The 20,865-nt window shown below is 36.8% G+C and overlaps 1 protein-coding gene across 2 annotated transcripts in view; it reads left to right on the plus strand.

Moving 5' to 3' along the window:
- Positions 1-20,865, plus strand: part of CUL3 (cullin 3) — a 91,606-nt gene that overhangs the window by 30,652 nt on the left and 40,089 nt on the right. For both annotated transcript variants that reach the window (XM_082690408.1, XM_082690409.1), the window contains one exon: positions 9,942-10,055. In XM_082690408.1, coding sequence (XP_082546534.1) covers positions 9,942-10,055 — 114 coding nt within the window. The remainder of the gene's footprint in view (positions 1-9,941; positions 10,056-20,865) is intronic.

Genomic DNA, 20,865 nt, shown 5'->3' on the forward strand with positions numbered 1-20,865 from the left:
TACTTTGTATTAAGGTCCTATGAATGCTAGTATTAAGCTCCTCTATCCCCCATAGTGGCTAGCACCCTCCTTTGCTTGTTGGAAGGAATCGTTATATATTTGAATTGACAGTTTGAAGAAAGATTTTTATGTATTCTTTTGAATTAAGAGCTTCATTTTGGACACTTCAAAGTGAGTGGGGAAATTCTGCCACTAGGAATGAATTTTAAGTTGAAATTACAGGTAGTGTGCTCTTTATAAAATGTTTAAATTTACATTACTAAGTATTATATATATGTTAGTAAAATTATTTACAGAAGAATGTTCTGACAGCAGTCGAGAAACAAGTTTACCCTGTAGTAGCTATCTTACTGTTTTTTCCATGATACTGTTATGATTCCTCCGATTGAGACTGCCACCTTTTTTTCCTGAATGTTAGTGAAAATAGTGAGAAACAATACTATCAGACTAGAAAATATCAGGAAGGCAGTGAATTTTATATCATTGAGGAATCTTTTGACGTTAGTGAATTCTTGGAAAGTTTAAAAATACCAACAAAGTTTAAGATACCAGCATTTAAGATTAATGCTCCTAAGCTTAGTACAGTTTGCTTTTGAAATACAAAAATTTTAAGGTTGTTATGTATTGTGAGAGAGAGCAGTATCTATTCAAACTTACATTAAGTATACAGATAATAGATGTTAGCTGCTTTACAAACTCCTCTACTTATAAAGTAAAAGGATTCCTTCCAGTTAACAGAGAAATTTGTTTTATAGAAGAAAGGAAAGCAAGAATCCAGTAGAAATTGAGAGTTTAGGAAGTACTATATAACATATGTCACCATATTTATGTATATGTGTTTTGTGTCACATGTTTCTCAAAATCTAAAGCACTTGGGAATGCAGATCCTGATTCAGTAGAACTGACCTAGGACCCAAGATTTTGAGTTTCTAACAAGTTCAAGGTGATGATGATGATCATGATGACGGTCTTGAACCTTATTCTATATAAGGACCACACTTACAGAGTAGCAAGATCAAATATTTATGTGATACTATTATAAATAAATAATATCAATAACATTATGGTTACAACAAATGCTTATATGACATTTACTGTGGGCTGGGCCCTGTTGTAAGCATTATTTATATATTAACTCATTTTATCCACACAACACCTCCTTGAAGTAGGTGTTGTTATTATTCCTATTTTGTAAAAACTTGATACACAAAGAAGTTACTGGTGGTTATGTATCTATTAAGTGTTGGATCTGTGATTTGCATCAGAAAGGCAAACTTTTCAGCAACTGCTCTCCTGTGCCGCCTCTATTCCCTATATAGGACTGTTAACATAAAAATAGCAAAGTATTACACTATTTCTTTTTAATCTTTTAAATTAAGAGTTCTCTGGAGAAAGCGAAGAGCTATGGAGCTTTTTAAAACCTATGTGTGTCAGATTAGGAGAGGTGTCTTCTACACTTCATGGAGATGGACTTCTGTAGGTAGCCACTTTTATCGACAGGTTTATGTCATCACTGATGTAAGTTTTTGAGCTATTCAAGAATAACTCTTTAATGATATTCCTTAGAAAAATAGGGTTTACATAACTGGTAAAATTTGTAAAGTGACAGGCCCCTGAAAAAATTCAGATATATGTGGGAACTTAAATATTATTTTTGATCATGTAAATGTTGCATATTTATCTAAATAGTCAGATGAAATAAACAATATTTGTTTCAGAATTTGGAGACCAGAGGGTACTTAGCAGATATCCTTTGGCTCTTAATTTTTTTTCCAAAAGATTGGAAAATGCCACTTTCTAAATTCTATGGAACCAGTATAAATCATATTTACTCAGGGAAAAATGGAGCCTACCTTGCAGTAGTATTAAGACATCTTAGTGGAGCAAGAAATAAATGCCATTGTTCTAGTCAACCCTGGTAATAATATGCGTAGGAGGAGCTACAGACCAGGTAAGTTAACTAACTTATTCAAAGTCCTGGTTAGTAACTGCCCTGAAAGTTGTCCTCAAATACTAATTTGATTTTTTAACTTTGAGTGATGGTTAAAATACTTTAGATTTCTAGGAGATTATATGCCTTTAAAGTATTAGTTTCTCTGTGGTTTTTTGTAAATGTTTTTTGTGTAGTTAGCATATGCTCCATGTATTCATGACCCATTTTGTGTTTTTTTAAATTTTTTTTATTGGGACGCCTGGGTGGCTCAGTCGGTTAAGCAGCTGCCTTCGGCTCAGGTCATGATCCCAGCGTCCTGGGATCGAGTCCCACATCGGGCTCCTTGCTCTGCAGGGAGCCTGCTTCTCCCTCTGACTCTGCCTTCCACTCTGTCTGCCTGTGCTCGCTCTCGCTCGCTCTCTCTCTGACAAATAAATAAATAAAATCTTTAAAAAAAATTTTTTTTATCAATTCATTTTTTTTTTTTAGATTTTATTTGTTTATTTGACAGATCACAAGTAGGCAGAGAGAGGAGGAAGCAGGCTCCCTGCTGAGCAGAGAGCCCGATGTGGGGCTCTATCCCAGGACCCTGGGATCATGACCTGAGCTGAAGGAAAGCAGAGGCTTTAACCCACTGAGCTACCCAGGCACCCCCACTTCGTGTTTTTAATACACAATGTGTATTTCAGTATTTCAATGCAGAATAATGCTAAATACAGTTTTCTGTACTTCAGAGATTTGTCTGTATTTGAATTAAAAATTGTCCTGAGTTTTGAGACTTTTTAAGAAGGAAGTCATTAATTTTCAGTAGTCCATATCACATTAATTATATGGCTCATTTCTAGTTTCAGTGGACTTTAGAGCTAAAATTTTTATAATTAGTTTTAGCCAATGAATTTCTTTGTGTTACCTAAACATTTAATTAGGATTGGCTGGCTGGGATTTTGCCCAGGCATTGAAACTGAGGGGGTGAAAGAAAATTGTAATTAATGATTTAATTGTGTGTGTTGGCAGCAGGGGTGGGGGGAGAGACTGTGCAGATTATTATTAATGTCTTTGACTCTCCAACCAACCAAGAACTCCTGGCCCAAGGTAGCATCCTTGTCAATCCATGAAGATACTTAGATAAGAAAACTCGAGGGCAAAGACTGGGAACTTGTAGGTCTTGGCATACTCATGCCTACTGGCCTCTCTTCTCTTCCTCCTTTCCATCCTCTTCCTTTTGCCAATAATTTGATTGAAGATGTGTTTCATGCAACTTGGACATTATCAGTGAACAGATTTTAATTACAGTGCTGAAAAATAAACATTTTCTTTTGATTTAGTATTTCCACTTTAATCTTGGCTGAGGATGTAATTAAAAGGACAGGAAAAGCTATGTTCACAGAAATGAAGAATGTAGTATGCCAGTTTGAATTATTCCAAAGTCATTCATAGGTTGACACCCCTGAAGTAATTAACAATTATTTGGTAATCAGTTTGCCTTTTTTTTTTTTTTTAAGATTTTATTCATTTATTAGTACATGGGAGAGAGCACAAGCTGGGAGGAGGGGCAAGGGAGCTAGAGAAGCAGACTGACAGCCCCTGCCACTGAGCACTGGACTTAATCCCTGCAACCTGGAATCATGATCTGAGCTGAAGGCAGTTGCTTACCAACCGAGCCACCAGAGCACCCCTCAAAGTTGCTTTTAAGAATAAACATTGTGACATCCTAGCTTATGTTTACGGTATAATAACTAAACGGCACAATTTGAGAATCATAGTTGTTGCAGATTTTAAAAAGTTGATATTAGCCTTTTATTTTCATATACATTTCTATGAATTTTAGCCCATGTGTATAGATTCATATAAATGCTGCCATAATTAGTATAGAACATTTCTTCACCCTAGAACACTCCCTGTTTTCCCTTTGTAGTCCTATCCTCCTCCTCCCCTGAGATTTGGCAACCACTGATCTATTCTGTGACTGTAGTTTTGTTTTCTCAAGAATGTCTTGTAAATGGAATAATACAGTCTGTAACCTTTTGAAACAAATGTTTTTCATTCAGCATAGTTATTTTGAGATTGCTCCAAGGTGTTGTATGTATTGGTAGTTTGTTCCTTTTTATTGCTGAATGATACATTCTGTTGTGTGAATGTACCACGGTTTACATATCCATTTACCTGTTTATTTGTTCAACGAGTTTTGGATGGTATGTAGTTTTTTTGTGATTATGAAGAGAGCTACTGTGAACATTTATTTAGGTTTTGTGTGTATGTAGGTTTTCATTTCTCTGGGATAAATATTTATGAGTGGGATTGCTAGGTCATACGCCAAACTGTTTTCCTCTAGGGCTATACCACTTTGCATTCTCACTAGCGATGTGTAAGAAGAGTTCTAGTTGTTTGGCATCTTTGTCAGCACTTGGTGTTGTCAGTATATTTTATTTTAGCTATTATAATGGGTATCTTATTTTTTAAATTTTCATTTCCTTAATGGCCAGTGTTGTTGGACATGTTTTCATGTGTAAAATTGCCTTTATATAACCTCTTCGGTGAAGTGTCTTTTCAAGTCTTCTGCCCATTTCTTAATTGTTTGCTTTCTTCACTGGGTTGTAAGAGGTTTTTTTTTTTTTTTATCTCTAGAGAGAGAGATTCTGGATACAGATCATTTGATATTTTCTCCCAGTCTGTAGCTTGTTTATTTATTGTTTTAACAGTGTCTGCGAAAGAGAAGTTTCTGATTTTGATGAGGTCCAGTTTATCATTTTTTCCTTTTATAGATAATGCTTTTGGTGTTAGGTTGGCAATTGGTTAAACTCTCAGATGACTTTTTCTTCCTGCATTTTATTCTGAAAGAACCTTTTTTCTTTGAATTGTTATCATGCTATGAAATGCTGTAACTAGGTATTTTTCTCCTAAAGCAGAGGGTAATGTTGAATGTTCATTGTTCTCTAAAAAATCAGGTTCAGAATTGTATCAGTATTATTACAAGTATACAAAACATACTTGTGTTGAAAAAAGAGAGATTGTCTTTTCTTGGTCTTCGGTCAGCCCCCGAATCTTCTTTGTTTTTTAAATAGACTATTTTTTCAGTCATTTTTAGATTCATAGCAGAATTGAGACGGTATAGTCATTTCCCATATTCCCACTTCCTCGCCTACTCTCAGTAGCATCCCATTCCAGAGTGGTACATTTGCTACAGTGACTTGTCATTATCACCCAAAGTCCATAGTTTATGTTAGGGGTCACTCTTCATGTGTTGTACATTCTGTGGATTTTAATGATTGTATAATGAAATGTATCCACCATTATAATACCATATGAAATATTGCATTACCCTAAAAATCCTCTGTGCTCTGTCTGTTAATCTTTCCCTCTACCCTAACTCCTCTAGCACCTTGATGATCTTTTGATTTTTATTTTAAAGATTTTATTTATTTATTTGACAGATAGAGATCACAAGTAGGCAGAGAGGCAGGGAGAGAGAAGGGAAGCAGGGTCCCTGCTGAGCAAGAGAGCCTGATGAGGGGCTCCATCCCAGGATCCTTAGGATCATGACCTGAGCCGAAAGCAGAGGCTTTAACCCACTGAGCCACCCAGGCGCCCCTCTTTTGATCTTTTTATAGTCTCTTTTGTTTTGCCTTTTCCAGAATGACATGTAGTTGGAGTGATATGGTAGGCAGTAGCATTTTCAGATTGTGTTCTTTCACTTGGTAATTTGCACTTAAGATGCCTCCATTGGTGGGTTAATGGATCATATCTTTTCAGTGCTGAATAATACTCTGTTTCTGGATGTACCACAGTGTATTGTTTCACCTACTGAAGGAAGTTTTGGTTGCTTCCACGTTTTGGCAGTTACGAATAAAGCTGCTGTAAACATGTGAGTCTGGGGTTTTGTTTGGACATAAGTTGTCAACTTTTTTGATATTTATAGCAAGGAGCCTAATTGATAGATGGTATGGTGGGAGTATATATAGTTTTGTAAGAACCTACCAAACTGTCCTCCAAAGTGGCTGTGTATCATTTTGCATTCCCACCAGCAGTGAGCAAAAGTGCTTGTTCGCCACATCCTCAGCAGTATTTAGTGTAGTCAGTGTTTTGGATTTTGGCCATTCTGATAAATGTGTAAGGGTGTCTCATTGTTGTTTTAATTTGCAATTTCTTTCTTTCTTTAAAGATTTTATTAAGTATTCTCTACACCCAACATAAGGCTTGAACATACAACCTCAAGACCAAGAGTCGAATACTATACAGACTGAGTCACCCTAAGTGCCCCTCATTTTTCAACTTCTTAATCAGATATTGGACATCTTTCAGTATGCTTAATTGCCATCTGGTTATCTTTTTTGGTGAGGTGGCCAGGCCTTTTGCCAGTATTTTAGATTGGGTTTTCTTGGTGACTTTTATTAATTCCTTGTATATATTGGGTAACAGTCCTTTACCAGATATTTTCTTTCAGTCTGTGTCTTGTCATCTCATGCTCTTGAACAAAATCTGTTGCTCTTCAAGGGATTTTAATTTTCTGCCAGGTTCTTGATCTACTGCTCTTGGCTACGTCTGTATCTTGCTTTTTGCAAGGCTAAGTGCCATGAACAAGCCATCAGTTTTCAATTACTCATTTTAGCCTCATTGTCACAGCTGGTCCCATCCTATTCTCCGTTTCCATGGTTTTGTTGCTTGGTTTTTCCTTGTTTCACCCCTCAAATTCTAGCTCTTCACCTGGATAACCTTCATGTAGCTTTTCCTATATAGTAATGGTGGATATACTTGGTTTGCTTGCCCCCTACGGTACTGGTACCACCTCTACAGCAGGGTTCCTTCCTGTTTGCCTTTGCTGATGCAAAAACTAATTGTGGTTATGAGGGTGTGAGGTTAACCATGTTATTCACACACAACTGACCCCAATTCCTATCTCTTGTAAATTTTATGTATTCTGTTAACAGTTTGTAAAATAAGAGTTAAATCTTTTTATCCCCTACTTAATGTGTTTTTTGGTTTAAATACAAACTTACCTTTTAAAAAGCCCATTTTAATCTTCATAAAGGTTGAATTTTCATCTCATTCCTACCTTTTATTATGTATATTTGAGCACATATTTGTTCACTTTTCATCTCTCAGAGTAGAAGGACAATTTTCTGAGACATCACTAGCAGAAGAATTATTTATTCATAGAGTGATCTGAATAATTAAGAGAATGCAGCAAGTGTATGTTAAGCATTTATTTTATGTCTTCTAGTCCTGTATCTGTGTGTGTGAGCGTAATCATTCAAAAATAAATGTAACAGAGTATGTCTGACCAGCAGGAGATCTTCTGGGGCACCTTTACAACTCTCATGTCCGGTGATAGAGGTTAATTATTGTGAATGTATTTAATATTGAATTTTATTTACACTTAAAAATTACTAAGATGATAAAGTTTACATTATATAAAAATGATGTATCATTTGTGCTTAGGTCATTGGCCAAAGCAGATCCATGACCACATCTAACTTCAACAGTAAAAAAACAAAGTAAAAATAACAAAATGAATAGCAGCTATTTTCTGCTAAGTAAAATTCATTGTTACTGATTTGTCAGGGTAATTTTTTGAGGCATGATGCAAATAAAGCAGTTTTATCATTTATGACACATTGTGCTAGTTGATCACATTTTTATTTTGTTGAAAGGCAGGTGTAAGTATAAATATTAGATAAATACTTGAGGTGTTTTATTTGGAAGTGTATATAAATCAGTATATAAAACACGTGTCTTTTAAAAATTTTTTAAATTTGAGTGGTCAGTTTTTCATTCATTTAACAGATATACCAAGCACATTTTTGCATTCCAAAATTAGGGTGACTTTGTTAACATGTAATTTGAATTTATAACAGAGGGGTATTCAGAAGTTAACTTAAGTCATTAAGAATAATTGTTAGATATATAGTACTGTTTCCCTAGTATTGTCATTATTTAATTTAATTGCTATTCAGAATTTAGTGAAAGTATATGAAGATTGGTGAGGAATTTTATAAATAGGCATATTTTCAGTTTGTGGGTTTTTTTTAGTGTTATCTGTCATGGGAATTTGCATCTGACAAGTGCCAGACTTAATGAATTGGAATAAATGCTTTAGTATTCACTTTACAAAAAAGTATTTTAACACAGTACTATCTATGAACCAACGTGTGTGTCACTTTTGATATAGTCAGTATGCTTATGGGTGATATGTTTTAAAGTCAAGGAGCTTATTAGTCTTATGAAGAAAAGATTACATGTGATACAGTGCTAAATTATGTGATATAGGCTAGTGATTTTCAGACTACACATTTACTAGAACAGACATTGTTTCATCACTAAGATCTCCTAACGGGTGTTTTTCTTCTAATATGTAAGAAAAATTAGTTACAGTTTTCTCAATTTTAATTTATTCTCCCGTTTGTGGGTATAGTGTGTTTTGTGTGTGTATATATATATATATATTTTTTTTTTTTTCGGTCTTCGGCACTTGCCACTACTTGTTTATACTTGTTTATAGTAGTGCTAATATGCAGTGACATTTTATTTACTGTTTATAATTCAAGTTTATAGATATCTATATATCTCAACACACATTAAATAATTTGTTTCTCACAAAACACCATGACTTCAGATTCTCCCCAACCTAAAAATATTTAATCACTACTAGAGGTGTTTGGAGCTAGAACGTGTCTGGTTAGGGCTAGACCATGGAGGATTTGGGTGGGTTGGAATAATTAGGGAGGTTGGCAGTAAAGTCCCAAAGTTACAGGAACTCAGAGGACAAACTGCTTCTTTATAATAAAGCTAGAATCAGTCTAAATTCCATTTTCTAGTCAGTAATCATATCATTGGACAGATAGCGTAGCAGGAAGTACTAGTAGTTAGGAATTTATTGGAGAAGGTGGCAATATGCTTGCGGACTATGGAAAGGAATTCTTGGAGTCTGAGTAGTCTTAGCAAGATTGCATTGCAAAGGCACTTCAGACTCAAGGCAGCTTGATGTGCAAAGATAGATATCCTGAAAAAGCTTACCATGTTGATGGTGGATCATGGTATTGGAGGGTAGGGTGAATAAAGTAAAGGGTCTTCTAGATGCCAGGCACTGTTCTAGGTGTGGGAGGCACACATGAAAAAAGACAAAATCCCTGCTGGTGTGGATCTTGCATTTTAGTGAGAGGAATAGTAAGTAGATAAATAGGTAAAACAGTAGGCAGTGACAAGTACTGTGAGGAAAAATTAGTGCAAAGAGTAGAGATAGAAGTTGTTTGAAATAGGGTGATCAGGAAAGACCTCTTTGTGGAAGTGAAACTTGGGTAGAAAACAGGGGTGTAAGCTGTGTGAAATGTGCAGAGCAAAGGGTAGAACACAGTTGTTGGATGTAGCCCCACAGTAGCTGGAGCAGGGTGAGTTAATAGTTTATGCTCAGTAAGTGTTGGCCGAGTGCCAGGCACTGTTCTCAGTGTGTCACTAGTGTTCATTTAACCTCTACAGCAATTCTGTGAAATGGATACTGTTTCACATGTAAGGAAACTGAGGCACAGAGCTGCAATAAATTTACCCAAGGTGACACAGCTAGTCAGGGAGCTGGAGTTGAGCCCAGTAGTTTGACTCCTAAGTCAACATTTTTAACCATTCTGCAAGGATGGGGAAGGGGAGGTGTGGTAAGAAATTTAGTTGGAACAATAGCCTGGAACCAATTCTCTGGGGCCCTGTAGTTCCTTAAAGTATTTAGGATTTTATTTTGACTGTGATGTTAGGTTGTTGGAGGGTTGAGAACTGCCCAGGAGGTTGCTTTATGATTCTGGAGATCAGGAGATGGGTCTGGACTATACAACACATTTGTTAGTTATCTGTATTTAGGTTATATTGTAGCTTAAAATATTTCTACTGGCCTATAACCTATTTCTGTGATGTAAAATTGAATATTCCATACGGTTTTATTGAACAGATATGTGCATGTATACATATGAGAGTGTGTTTGTGTGTGTGCACGTGTGTAAAATACTTTAATGAACTCTTCTGTTAATAGGTGCGAGAAGATGTACTAAATTCATTGAATAACAACTTTCTTCAAACGCTAAATCAAGCTTGGAATGATCATCAAACAGCTATGGTGATGATTAGAGACATACTAATGTATATGGTAAGTAGAGCTTTTTTTGTTTTTCCTTTAAGAAGTTGGGCATTTCACGGGCACCTGGGTGGCTCAGTCTCTTAAGCCTCTGCCTTTGGCTCAGGTCATGATCTCAGGGTCCTGGGATCAAGTCCCGTATCAGGCTCTCTGCTCAGCAGGGAGCCTGCTTCCTCCTCTCTTTCTCTGCCTGCCTCTCTGCCTACTTGTGATCTGTCAAATAAATGAAAATATCTTTAAAAAAAAAAAGGAGTAGTTAGGCATTTCAAAACAGTGTCTGTCTTCTTTCTGTCCCTTTAGTTGAATGGCACAGGTCAGTGTGGAAGGTGTTATTTTAAAGGGACCAGCCTTAGCTTATATGAAGTAGAACCTTAATTATTCATATATTTAATGATTAGAATGGAAGACTAAAAGAGAAAGGTCTAATTTGTTTTTCTCAGTATATAACACTTGTACTTCAAAATGGAAAATGCTGAATGTCTCTTTTTGAGTAACAGTGGTTGAATGACAGCATGAGAGATGAAAACTTAGTACTCTCTTACATGTTTTTAAAAACCTAATGTCTTTACATCTTCAGTGATGAGGTGTCATTTTATACAAATATGCTTGTAATAATTATATTCTAATAGCTGCTGTCTTAATAGTAAATCTTTGCAGTATATGTTATTCAGATACATATTCCATTTTTTACCTGTTACTATTGTTTTTTGTTTTTGTCAGTCAAGGACAATACTGTATTCAACAATTTGGAAAACATTGACATGAGCTAAGCTGTTTAATGACTATAAAGGAGATTAAACTATCGAGTTTTTTTCTTAACTTTGTGTGATTATAGAACGGAGCCAGATTCATCAAGCTTAATTACTGTGTCAGTGCAAAATTAACAAGTCTAATAACGTTTCTTGTTACTTCAGTGTTTATATTTGGGAATTGGATATACGGTTTTCTTCTAAGGTTTTACTCTCTGTTTTTCAAATTTTTATTTTCAGTTTCTTTAGTTTGATTCTAGCTATAGTGATGAGAGCATGTCCTAGTTTCTTTCACTTGCTAGCATAAAGCAGTGGTTGGAAAGAATTTCCAATGAGAGTAAACAGCTCTGGAGTTTTTTGTTCTGCTCAGAGAATGCAGTCAGGCCTATTACCCCTGGTTTTACAGGGCTTAGTGGCAAGGGGGTCAGGGAGAGGCTACTTCAATTTTTAGGGGTTGGTAAAAAAGTAGAACGGTATTTAGCCTTTCTGAGCCTCATTTTCCTCTTCAGGATGTAGATTCATTCTGTGCTGACATTTTGAGGTAAATGAGATAGCATGTGAAAACATACAATGCCTTGGATATAAATGTGAAGTAAGTTAGCTTATATTGTTCTCATTAAGTTCTAGAATTGACGAGTCTTTAAATTTTAACACTAACAAACAGTAAGATAGAAAACCACTTGTAATTTTATGGTCCATTACTCTATTGATAAAAGAATTATTTCAAGATTATACACACAGTCACTCTTACATGTTTTAAAAAATTTCTGCTTCATTTCACTTCCCTTTTGGGGGGTGGGGGTGAGGTTTCCCAAATGAAATGTCAAACCTTGAATCCTGACTGCTATGTGACGAAAGTCAAGAAACAAATCAGTTTATTCCTTGGCTTCCTCATTTATAAAATGAAAATAATATTTTGCTCATTGGGTAGGGTAGCCATGATGCTTGAAGGTGCCATTCATATAGAGTACTATAGCCCCTGGACCAAGTAATGTGCTCCGTAAAAACTCACTAGGATTAAGGTTTCTTGTCCCTTTATCCTTTCATCAAACCTGTCTGATAGGACCACAGCCCTGGATAAAACCAGCAACTTACCTTTCCTGGGCCTCTGCTGGAGGAAACTCCCAACAGGGTAGATAATTACCACTGTTTGTCCTTTGTCACAATGTCCAGTTGACCCTGCACACTGTCCAGTTGTCTTATTTCCCCTCTACTAGTTTCTCTCCAAACCTCCAGCTTTCCTGCTGGCCTCCTCACTCTTAAATGATATTGCCTTCCATGTCTCACAGAAAAGAGCAAGCATCAGGTGGAACTTATATTCGTTTCTTAACCACTAAATCTACAGTTTTGCCTGTATTTTTTCCCTTTTGTGTTTTTCCATTTCCCTCTTGTTTTAATGGAGGCATTGTCTTCCCTCATGTTAAAGGCCAGTTTTCCTCTTGTGCTTAAGCAGGATCACATCCCTTTCTACGTTGTCAAAAACCTCAAGTGTTTTCAGCTTCTACCTTTTTACTGAGTCTTATTTATACACATGAGACATGTTTAGACCACTCACATCCTCAGAATCCTACTAAATTTTCTGTTTTACTCTGTGCTGCCTCCTAGGGTCATTGTCATTCACAGGCAAATGTTGACCCTTGGCTATCTCCCTTTTCTTATCTTTGATTCACTTTGAATACATTCCAGTTAAGCTTCTTCCTCAATTAATGCTCTTTAGTCTTGCTCTTAGGAGGATCACCATGTGCGAAGGCAGAGATCACTGCAAATCCTTGTGCTCCTTGATTTTTTTTCTGCAGCACTGGGGACAGTTGACTACTCTTTTCTTTTCACATGCTGGCCTTTGGTTTCAGTGACATAGCACTCCCTTGGTATGCCTCCTGCCTTTCCGACTGTTCCTTCTCAGCTCCTCCTCCTCCTCTGCCCTTTAAGTAGAGGCAGTCTTAGTAACTTAGGGCTTAGTAACCTGGACTTCCTCCTCCTGGTTCACCTCAGCTCCTGCTGTAGCTTCGGTTAGTGCCTCTGTGCAGATGATTCCCAAATCACGTCTCCATTCTCATTTTCTGAGATTAAGATTTGTTATATTCATTTGTCAAATTGATGGCCATCTTTGTTGTCTGAGAGGGACTTCAAAGTTGGCGTTTCCAAATGAATGCAAAATTGGTACCATTCTATTTGTTCATGCCAGAAACCTGGGAATTACTCTTGTTAGTGTCTTCACCCTCCATCATATATTTCTAGAATCTGCAGCTTTTCGATTTTCATAATTACCCAGCAGGAAAGCACCTTCGTTTCTCTCTCAGAGCATTTCGTGACTAGTCTTAGAACACTTGCTGTGCTCCTAGAGTGCTTAGTTGAAAGCATGTGATCGAGTCTGCTGAAGTTCTTATTGCTCATCTTGAAATCTTCATACATGTCTTCTGTGTGAAAATGTTTCTAGAACGTTTCCTCTCCGTATGTGATTTGCTCCTACTTATCCTTTAAGTCTCAGTAGATTTCTGGTAAGGATTCCCTGACCTACGCTGTGTACTGCCTACTGGCCGCAGTTGCTCTCCTTGTACCCAGTGCTCCTCTTTTGTGTCATTTATCACAGTCATCATTAACAGCTGTTTAGGGCCTTGTTTCCCCATTAGACTGAGCATTATGAAGAGGGGCCAGTAGTGTCTTGTTACCACTGTGTCCCCAACACCTATCACAGCTTGCACCAACTAGGCATTCAAGTGTAACTTGAATAAATAGATGTACGTGGACTCTTTTTTTAAAAATAGATTATAGATTATAGTAGATATAGATTATAGACTTACAGATTTAATAGATTATACATTTTTTAGTAGATTATAGATTATAGTTTTTATAGATTATAAATTAATTTTTAATAAATTATAGATTACAGTTTTGCAAAATGCCTTTTTTTTAAAAAGATTCATTTATTTATTTATTTGACAGAGAGATCACAAGTAGACAGAGAGGCAGACAGAGAGCGAGAAGCAGGCTCCCTGTTGAGCAGAGAGCCCGACGCGGGACTCGATTCCAGGACCCCGAGATCATGACCTGAGCTGAATTAACCCACTGAACCACCCAGGCGCCCGCAAAATGCTTTTTAAATTATGCTATTGTTTGTCTGCCTTCGGGTCAGGTCATGATCTCAGTGTCCTGGGATCAAGCCCTGCATTGAGCTCCCTGCTCAGTGGGGAGTCTGCTTCTCCTCTGCACCTCTCACCCTTTGTGCTGCTTGTGCACACTCACGTACTCTTTTTCTCAAGTAAATAAGTAAATAAATAATCTTTTAAAAAATATACTATTGTTGGGGTGTTGGAGTAGCTCAGTCAGTTTAAGTGTCTGACTCTTGATTTTGGGCTCAGGTCCTGATCTCAGAATCCTAGGATTCACCTGCATAGGGTTCCATGCTCAATAGGGAGTCTGCTTGTCCCTCTGAGCCTCTCCCTGCTTCTCCTCGCTCTTTCTTGAATAATAAAATCTTTTAAAAATACATGCTGTTAAGGATTTGGAGAGAATTTCAAGTGTTGTTGATAAGATATCTTCACATTCCACAAGATAGAATTCTTTCATTTTCATATTCTTTTATTCTCTTTACTTTGCCTTTTTATGCTTAGTATTCTGGGCTTAATTAGATAAGTGCTTTTTAAAATTAAGGTAAAATTTTATACATTGAAATGTGCAGAACTGGAGTTAGAAAATTACTTTGACAAATACAGGCATTTATTTAACCAATACTTTGGTCAGAAAATACAAATGCTTTTAATTGCCAGGAATCTAAGGACTTTTTCCTCTTGATGTCTGCATTTTCTTTGAAGAGTTTTACCATCGTTCCAGAGTTCTCAGGTGACATAACCTTCTAGATAGGGCACATATCTGAATCATACTGGTTGAACCGTCATGGATCCTAGACATATAACCTTCTGATGGTGAATACCGGCTATAACTGTTGGAATTCTAGATCTCAGGCTCCGAGAGGGAGGAGAGAAGATTCTTCACTATCTACCTACCTACCACCTACCTACTCAGCTAGCTGACTTTTACTCTTTACAAAGAGATGTCTGTAAAATGTCATTAATCAGCCTCGATGTATAGATACTATGGGACACACTGACTCTTGAAAATGAAAGTGGAATCATTGGTTATATGGAGGCAGCCACTGGTCACACTTTGTTCCACATAACTTGGTTTTGCGGCGTGTGCAGCATTTCAAAAAGAAATGTGTACATGTCTCTAGATGGAACATGTCACTTCTGGTTTCTGCCACTCTGCCCCTTCCTAATACTTGAAACTTACATGTTGAACTTCTAAGATTGGTTTGTGGCTACTTAGTAAAAGTTTCATTTTCAGTTTTAATTGTTTAAAAGATTAGTGATTGGAGAAAGATGTGAGCATTTTACAAGAAAATTTGTCCTGGTTCTATAATAGTTTTAATTGTCAATATAGCGCATAAGTATATGTTACTATTCAGTTAATTTTTCTTTGTAAACTGTAAAAATGACGGGATGCCTGGGGATTCAGTCAGTTAAGCTTCTGTCTTCCACACCGGTCCTGATCCCAGGGTCCTAGGATCAAATTCCGCATCCTGCTCCCTGCTCAGTGGGGAGCCTGCTTCTCACTCTACCTGCCACTCCCCCTGCTGTCTTCTCCCTGCCTCCCACTCTCTCTCCTTCCCTCTCTAACAAATAAATAAAATCCTTCAAAAAAATTTAAAAACTATAAAAATAAATATAGTATGAAGGGAAGTTAAAGTTATGGATGGTATTTTATAGGCTACTTTTGAGCAATTAGAATTAATGGCAAAGGAAATAGAAAAACGTTTTCTAATGTAATACATAGGGTTACTGGAAAGTTAGTAGAGAAGTTTTCTGCATAAAGCTATGGCAACTTTATTTTCATTTTTTTACTTGAATTTGTCCATACTACAGTCATTTTCACAAATAGCAGAGCTATAGTGTCATTGCAGGTTTTCCTTAAAGGGAGGCTGTGAGTTCATAGGCACAAGGTGAGAGTTAACCCAGGAAGGGAGGGTCACTGCTTCTTTGAGCTGTTTATTTGGAAAGTCATTAAGGATGAGTAAAGAGGTCAAGCAGAATGTAGCAATAACATTGTGAAGAAGAGAGAAGCTAAAGAACTTTTGATGCTCTTGGTCTCCTTTGTAAAGTAGAAGGTGGGACCATTGGTTTAGGGACTGAAGTATGTGAGGTGTTAAAGAATGGTTAAAGAAGGCTGAGTAATGATCCCCCAGACATGCCCATGACTAGTGTCCGGAACCTAGGGATTGTTACCTTATAGGGCAAAAGGAACTTTGCAGGTGATTAGGTTAAGGATTTTGAGAGGTTGAGATTGTTCTAGGTCATCCTAGTGGGCCTAATGGAATCACAGGGTCATTACAGAAGGAGGGTCAATAAGAGATGGAGGTGATGTAACAGAAGCAGAGATTGGAATGATAGGCTTTGAAGATGGAGGAGGAGCTATAGCTGAGTACAGCTAGCCACTAGAAGTTGGAAAAGGCAAGAAAGTGGACTCCCTCCTCAGATCATCTAAAAGGAATCAGCCCTGTTGATATATTGACTTAAGTCCAGGGAAACTGATTTAGTCTTCTGAACTCTAGAGCTGTGAAAAAGTAGTAAGCTACTAAATTTGTGGTCATGTACTCAGCAACAATAGGACTAATGCAAGGAAAAGGTTTGGAGGCTCTCTTGTGCTGGGGTCAGCTCTTTGTAAATAAATGGATCATCTCGTAGTTAGTTGTAAGGGAGTAAATTAGGCAAGAGTTGGCACAGAGTTTACATAGTAGAGTTGATCAGCAGAGTTATTACTTTTTCCAGGTGTACTTGGCAGTCTTAGATAAGAATGCTCAGGTAAATTTAGCCTTACGGGGGGGGGTAGGATTTTAATGTAGTAACATTATCGAAACGGTTGATTGTTGATTGTGAGTCTGTGCTCTTTAATAAGTAGGCATCTGAGTCATAAGATCCCAGGAAATGGAGGTATTAGGTATTAGGGATGAGTAGACCTGGAGAGCCAGTTGAGAGTAAGGAGCAGGTTCCTTTCAGTGTAACAAAGTAGGAAAGGTGTGAGGAAAAAGATCTCCAGGGCCAGAGATATTTGGTGTCTTCTAATGAGGTTCAGGGTTTGCCCATATCAGTATGTGGGTGAAGGGAGTCCTGATAAAGGTGGGGGTAAATATTTAGGCACCTGTAAACAGCATGTCAGATTGGTCATTCTTGTCAGTGTTGGAGTTACCAGTGATAATAGGTGGCAGGAAGCAGAGTTGAAAGAAAGAAGTAAGCTGTTCGCCGAAGCTACCAAGAATTTGTGTGTTTTGGGAAGTCAGAAGATAGGGTGAGAAGGATGAGAACACTGAGATGCTGAAATTCTCCATGTTTTTTCCTGTAGGTTTTGAGGCTTTGAATGTTTCTTCTTTACAGCATTCTAGATTGCACATTTAGAGAAGTTTGAAAATGACTTTATTCTGGAACAACACAGATAGGTTACTTAAGAGTCTTTTTGGCACTTACTCTGCTCTTAAAATGTCATATTAAATACAAAATAATAGAAAATAGGATCCAGTGGCTTTGAGATTATTAAGGTTCGCACCTGTTCAATATTTTTCCTGACTGGAACAACAGGCTTTCCCCATCTGTGCTGTAGTTTTTGTATTTGTGACTGATAGTATAAATACCTTGGCATTTTTTTGTGGTTAGATCCCAAGCCAAGTACTAGACCTTTATGTTTAAAAAAAGTCATCATCATAAATACTGTTGAAGGTCAAGAATGTTGTGCTTGATAATGAGGATTTCATCTTGCCTTCCATCTCAGTTACTCTTTCTGACAAATTGGTAGACCCGTAAACCCCTTGATTACCATGCCCTGACAACTGTTTTTGTGTGTGGAGTGATGATGTGGCAGTCCATGAGGTTGACTTAAGGGAGGCACGTATTCATTCAGCATGAAGTAGGCCCTGTGGTGTGGTCAGAAATAGAGCACATATTTCTTGAGGTAGTAAAGGAAATGAAACTTGTTCATAAAGGGTACTGCTCCATGTTGTCTGTATGTGCACAAACTTCTTATGTGTACAGATTTCCTGTGTGTGTGTGTGTGTGTGTGTGTGTGTTCGTGTGTGTGTGTTTCCTGTAGGAAATGGGGAATAGTGGAGAAAAAAATATTTAATGATGAATTAAGATACACTTGGCTTTAGTTCCTACATTGTCATTAATTCGCTTAAGTTACTTCTCTAGGTAAAACTCTTTAATTCCTTATTTATAAGGAAAATAGATTTATTGGGTAAGAGCTCTGGTTTTTATCTCTTTGGGGTTTTGACCCTCTACCAAAAGTAGGTATCTGCATCTACATACCATACAACGTAAACTTTTGTTTGCAATTTCAGGTGGTTTATGGGTTCTCTAAGGCCTGTTATGGGATCGGGTTGAGGATGTGTTGGTTAGATCATTTTAAGTTTTCAAGTCTTTCAACTCTGACATTTTATACCTTTTTTTTTTTTTAAGATTTTTATTTATTTGACAGATCACAAGTAGGCAGAGAAGCAGGCAGAGGGGGGTGAGGGAGCAGACTCCCTGCTAAGCAGCGAGCCGGAGGTGGGGCTCCATCCCAGGATCCTGGGATCATGACCTGAGCCGAAGGGAGTGGTTTAATCAACTAAGCCACTCAGGTGGCCCATACACCTTTCTAAAACTGAAAGCGATCAGTTACTTGTGTTGTTTGTAATAAAGGAAAAAACAAGAGGTGAGAGTAGATTAGTATTAAGCTGATGACAGTTTCTTTAAGAACTCTTAAAGTGGGTTGATAGAGCATCAGTTGGCTAGGAGTCTATCCAGTACTATTCCTTGTAATAGCACCTAACACTTTCAAAGCCCTTAGTGTGTGTCTGGCATTGTTTTTAGCATATTTAAGTATATTTCATTTAATTCTTAAATTGTTGCTATTTTTATTGTTGCTGTTTTTAAGCAATAGTTTGGGAAAGCAATAATTTTTATTTTTTACTAATAGAATTTTTATTCTTAAATTTCTTTAAAAAAGTAAAAATACTTTTCTGAATATATAGCAATATATACTCTTTATTACATGGCTGCATCTCTTTTCTAAATGTTTTAAATACCTGACCTTCGAGGTAAGTATTGTACTCTCCATTTCACAAATGAATAAATCGAGGTCAGAGAAGATAATCTGTCAAGATCACACAGTTACAATATTACTAGAATAGTGAATCCAAGTCTTTTTTTAATTCAAAGCCCATAGTCTTCACCACTTGGCCTGAACCACCTCAGTGCATAGAATTATGTGTGTAGACTCTGCTTAACAGAATTTCTGATTTTTTTTTTAAAGATTTCATTTATTTGAGAGAGCATACGTGAGCCCACAGGGGAGGAGCAAAGGGAAAGGGAGATAATCTCTAGCTGACTCTGCACTGGAGCTCAGTCCCACAACTGTGAGATTGTGACCTGAGCCGAAACTAAGAGACACTTAACTGACTGAGCCACCCAGGGGCTCCCAGAATTTATGATGATTTACTCAGAGTTGAGCTAACATTCATTTACCTTCGTGCTTATGAGGATAAATTCATTCATTCAGCAAGTATACAATGAGTATATTATGTATCAAGCATTGCTCTCAACAACTGTGATTTCTTTTTCCAAGTTCTATCATTGGGCAGTTTTATGATGCAGACATCTGTTTGGGCAGATAGTCTTGGTTCCCCAAATGGAATTGAAGAACTGACTTTTTCCATGCTCCCAAGTGTAAGCTATTGAAGCATATTAGAATAGTATTCTGGTTTTGTTTCTTCTTATTTTGTTTGAATCTGATATTAAAATTCTCCTTGAAGAGTGACTTGGTTAAGACTTAAGTTTCCTAATTGTCATCAGAAGTTACTTAACACCATCATTACCAGAATATCTAGAAAATCACCAAAAATATTAGATGCCTTAGTGTTTATTCTATCCAGTTGATAGTACTCTAGCCCTGCAGTAATTTGAAAGTCCTCTTCTAATTTTTTTGACACTTTTGTTGACATGTAACATAAATAAAAGTGGGAAAAGTCTTTTGTGTGCATTTTTTTAAATGTGGGTTTTGTAGGATTTTTGCTTTTTAGTAATTTGTGGGAGGTTTTTATATATGCTGGGTAAAAGTTCTTTGTAGATATATGTTTTTATTGTCTGTTTTTGAGCTCAATGTGGGGCTTAAACTCGCATCCAAGATCAAGACCTGAGCTGAGATCAGAAATCAGGCACTTAACCGACTGAGCCATCAAGGTGCCCTTCTAGATGTATTTTATATAGTTTAAGAGATACTATATTCCATTCTGGGCATGCCTTTTTCCCTCTCTTTTAATGGTGTCTCTGAAGAGAAGCTTTAAATTTCAGTTATTTACAGTTTTCAAACTGCAGTTGTTGAATAAAGTGCTATATAAACATCTCTTTGGTTAAATTTGTTTAACCATATTCAAATTGTCCACATCTTCCACATCTTCCCTAAATATTTTTGTTTGCTTGTCCTGTCAGCTCCTGAGAAATGTTAAAATCTTTAGATTTGACTATGGATTTTTTTCTCCTTTTAATTGACATATTTTGAGTGTTTTGTTATAAAATGAATATAAATTTTAGGGCTACTTGATTTTCCTGTTGAGTTGACTCTTATTTTTATGAAATATCCTTTATACTTCTTGCTTTAAAGTCTACTTTGTGTAGTATTACTATATGAGTTTTATTTTGGTTGTTGTTTATATGGCAGATTTCACCCCATCCTTTCCTTTCCACCTTTTTGTGTCCTTAGCATTTATAAGCCCCATACAGTAATAGGCTTTTTAAGCCATCTGATAATTTTTGTTTTTAGATTGAAGCATATGGCTTATTTATGTTTAATATAATTACTAGTACATTTGGGTGCAAGTTTGCCATTATATTGGATTTTTTTTTCTGTCTCACCTATTCTTTATTGGATTTTCCCAGCCTCCTGTGCCTTTTTTTTTAAGGTGAATGGAGTATGTTTTATTATCCATATATACTACCTTGTGTTACTTATATTTATATATTCTCTTTCTAAACTATTTTTGTGGC

This window comes from Mustela nivalis (genome assembly GCF_964662115.1).
Source record: "Mustela nivalis genome assembly, chromosome: 11".
NCBI lineage: Eukaryota > Metazoa > Chordata > Mammalia > Carnivora > Mustelidae > Mustela > Mustela nivalis.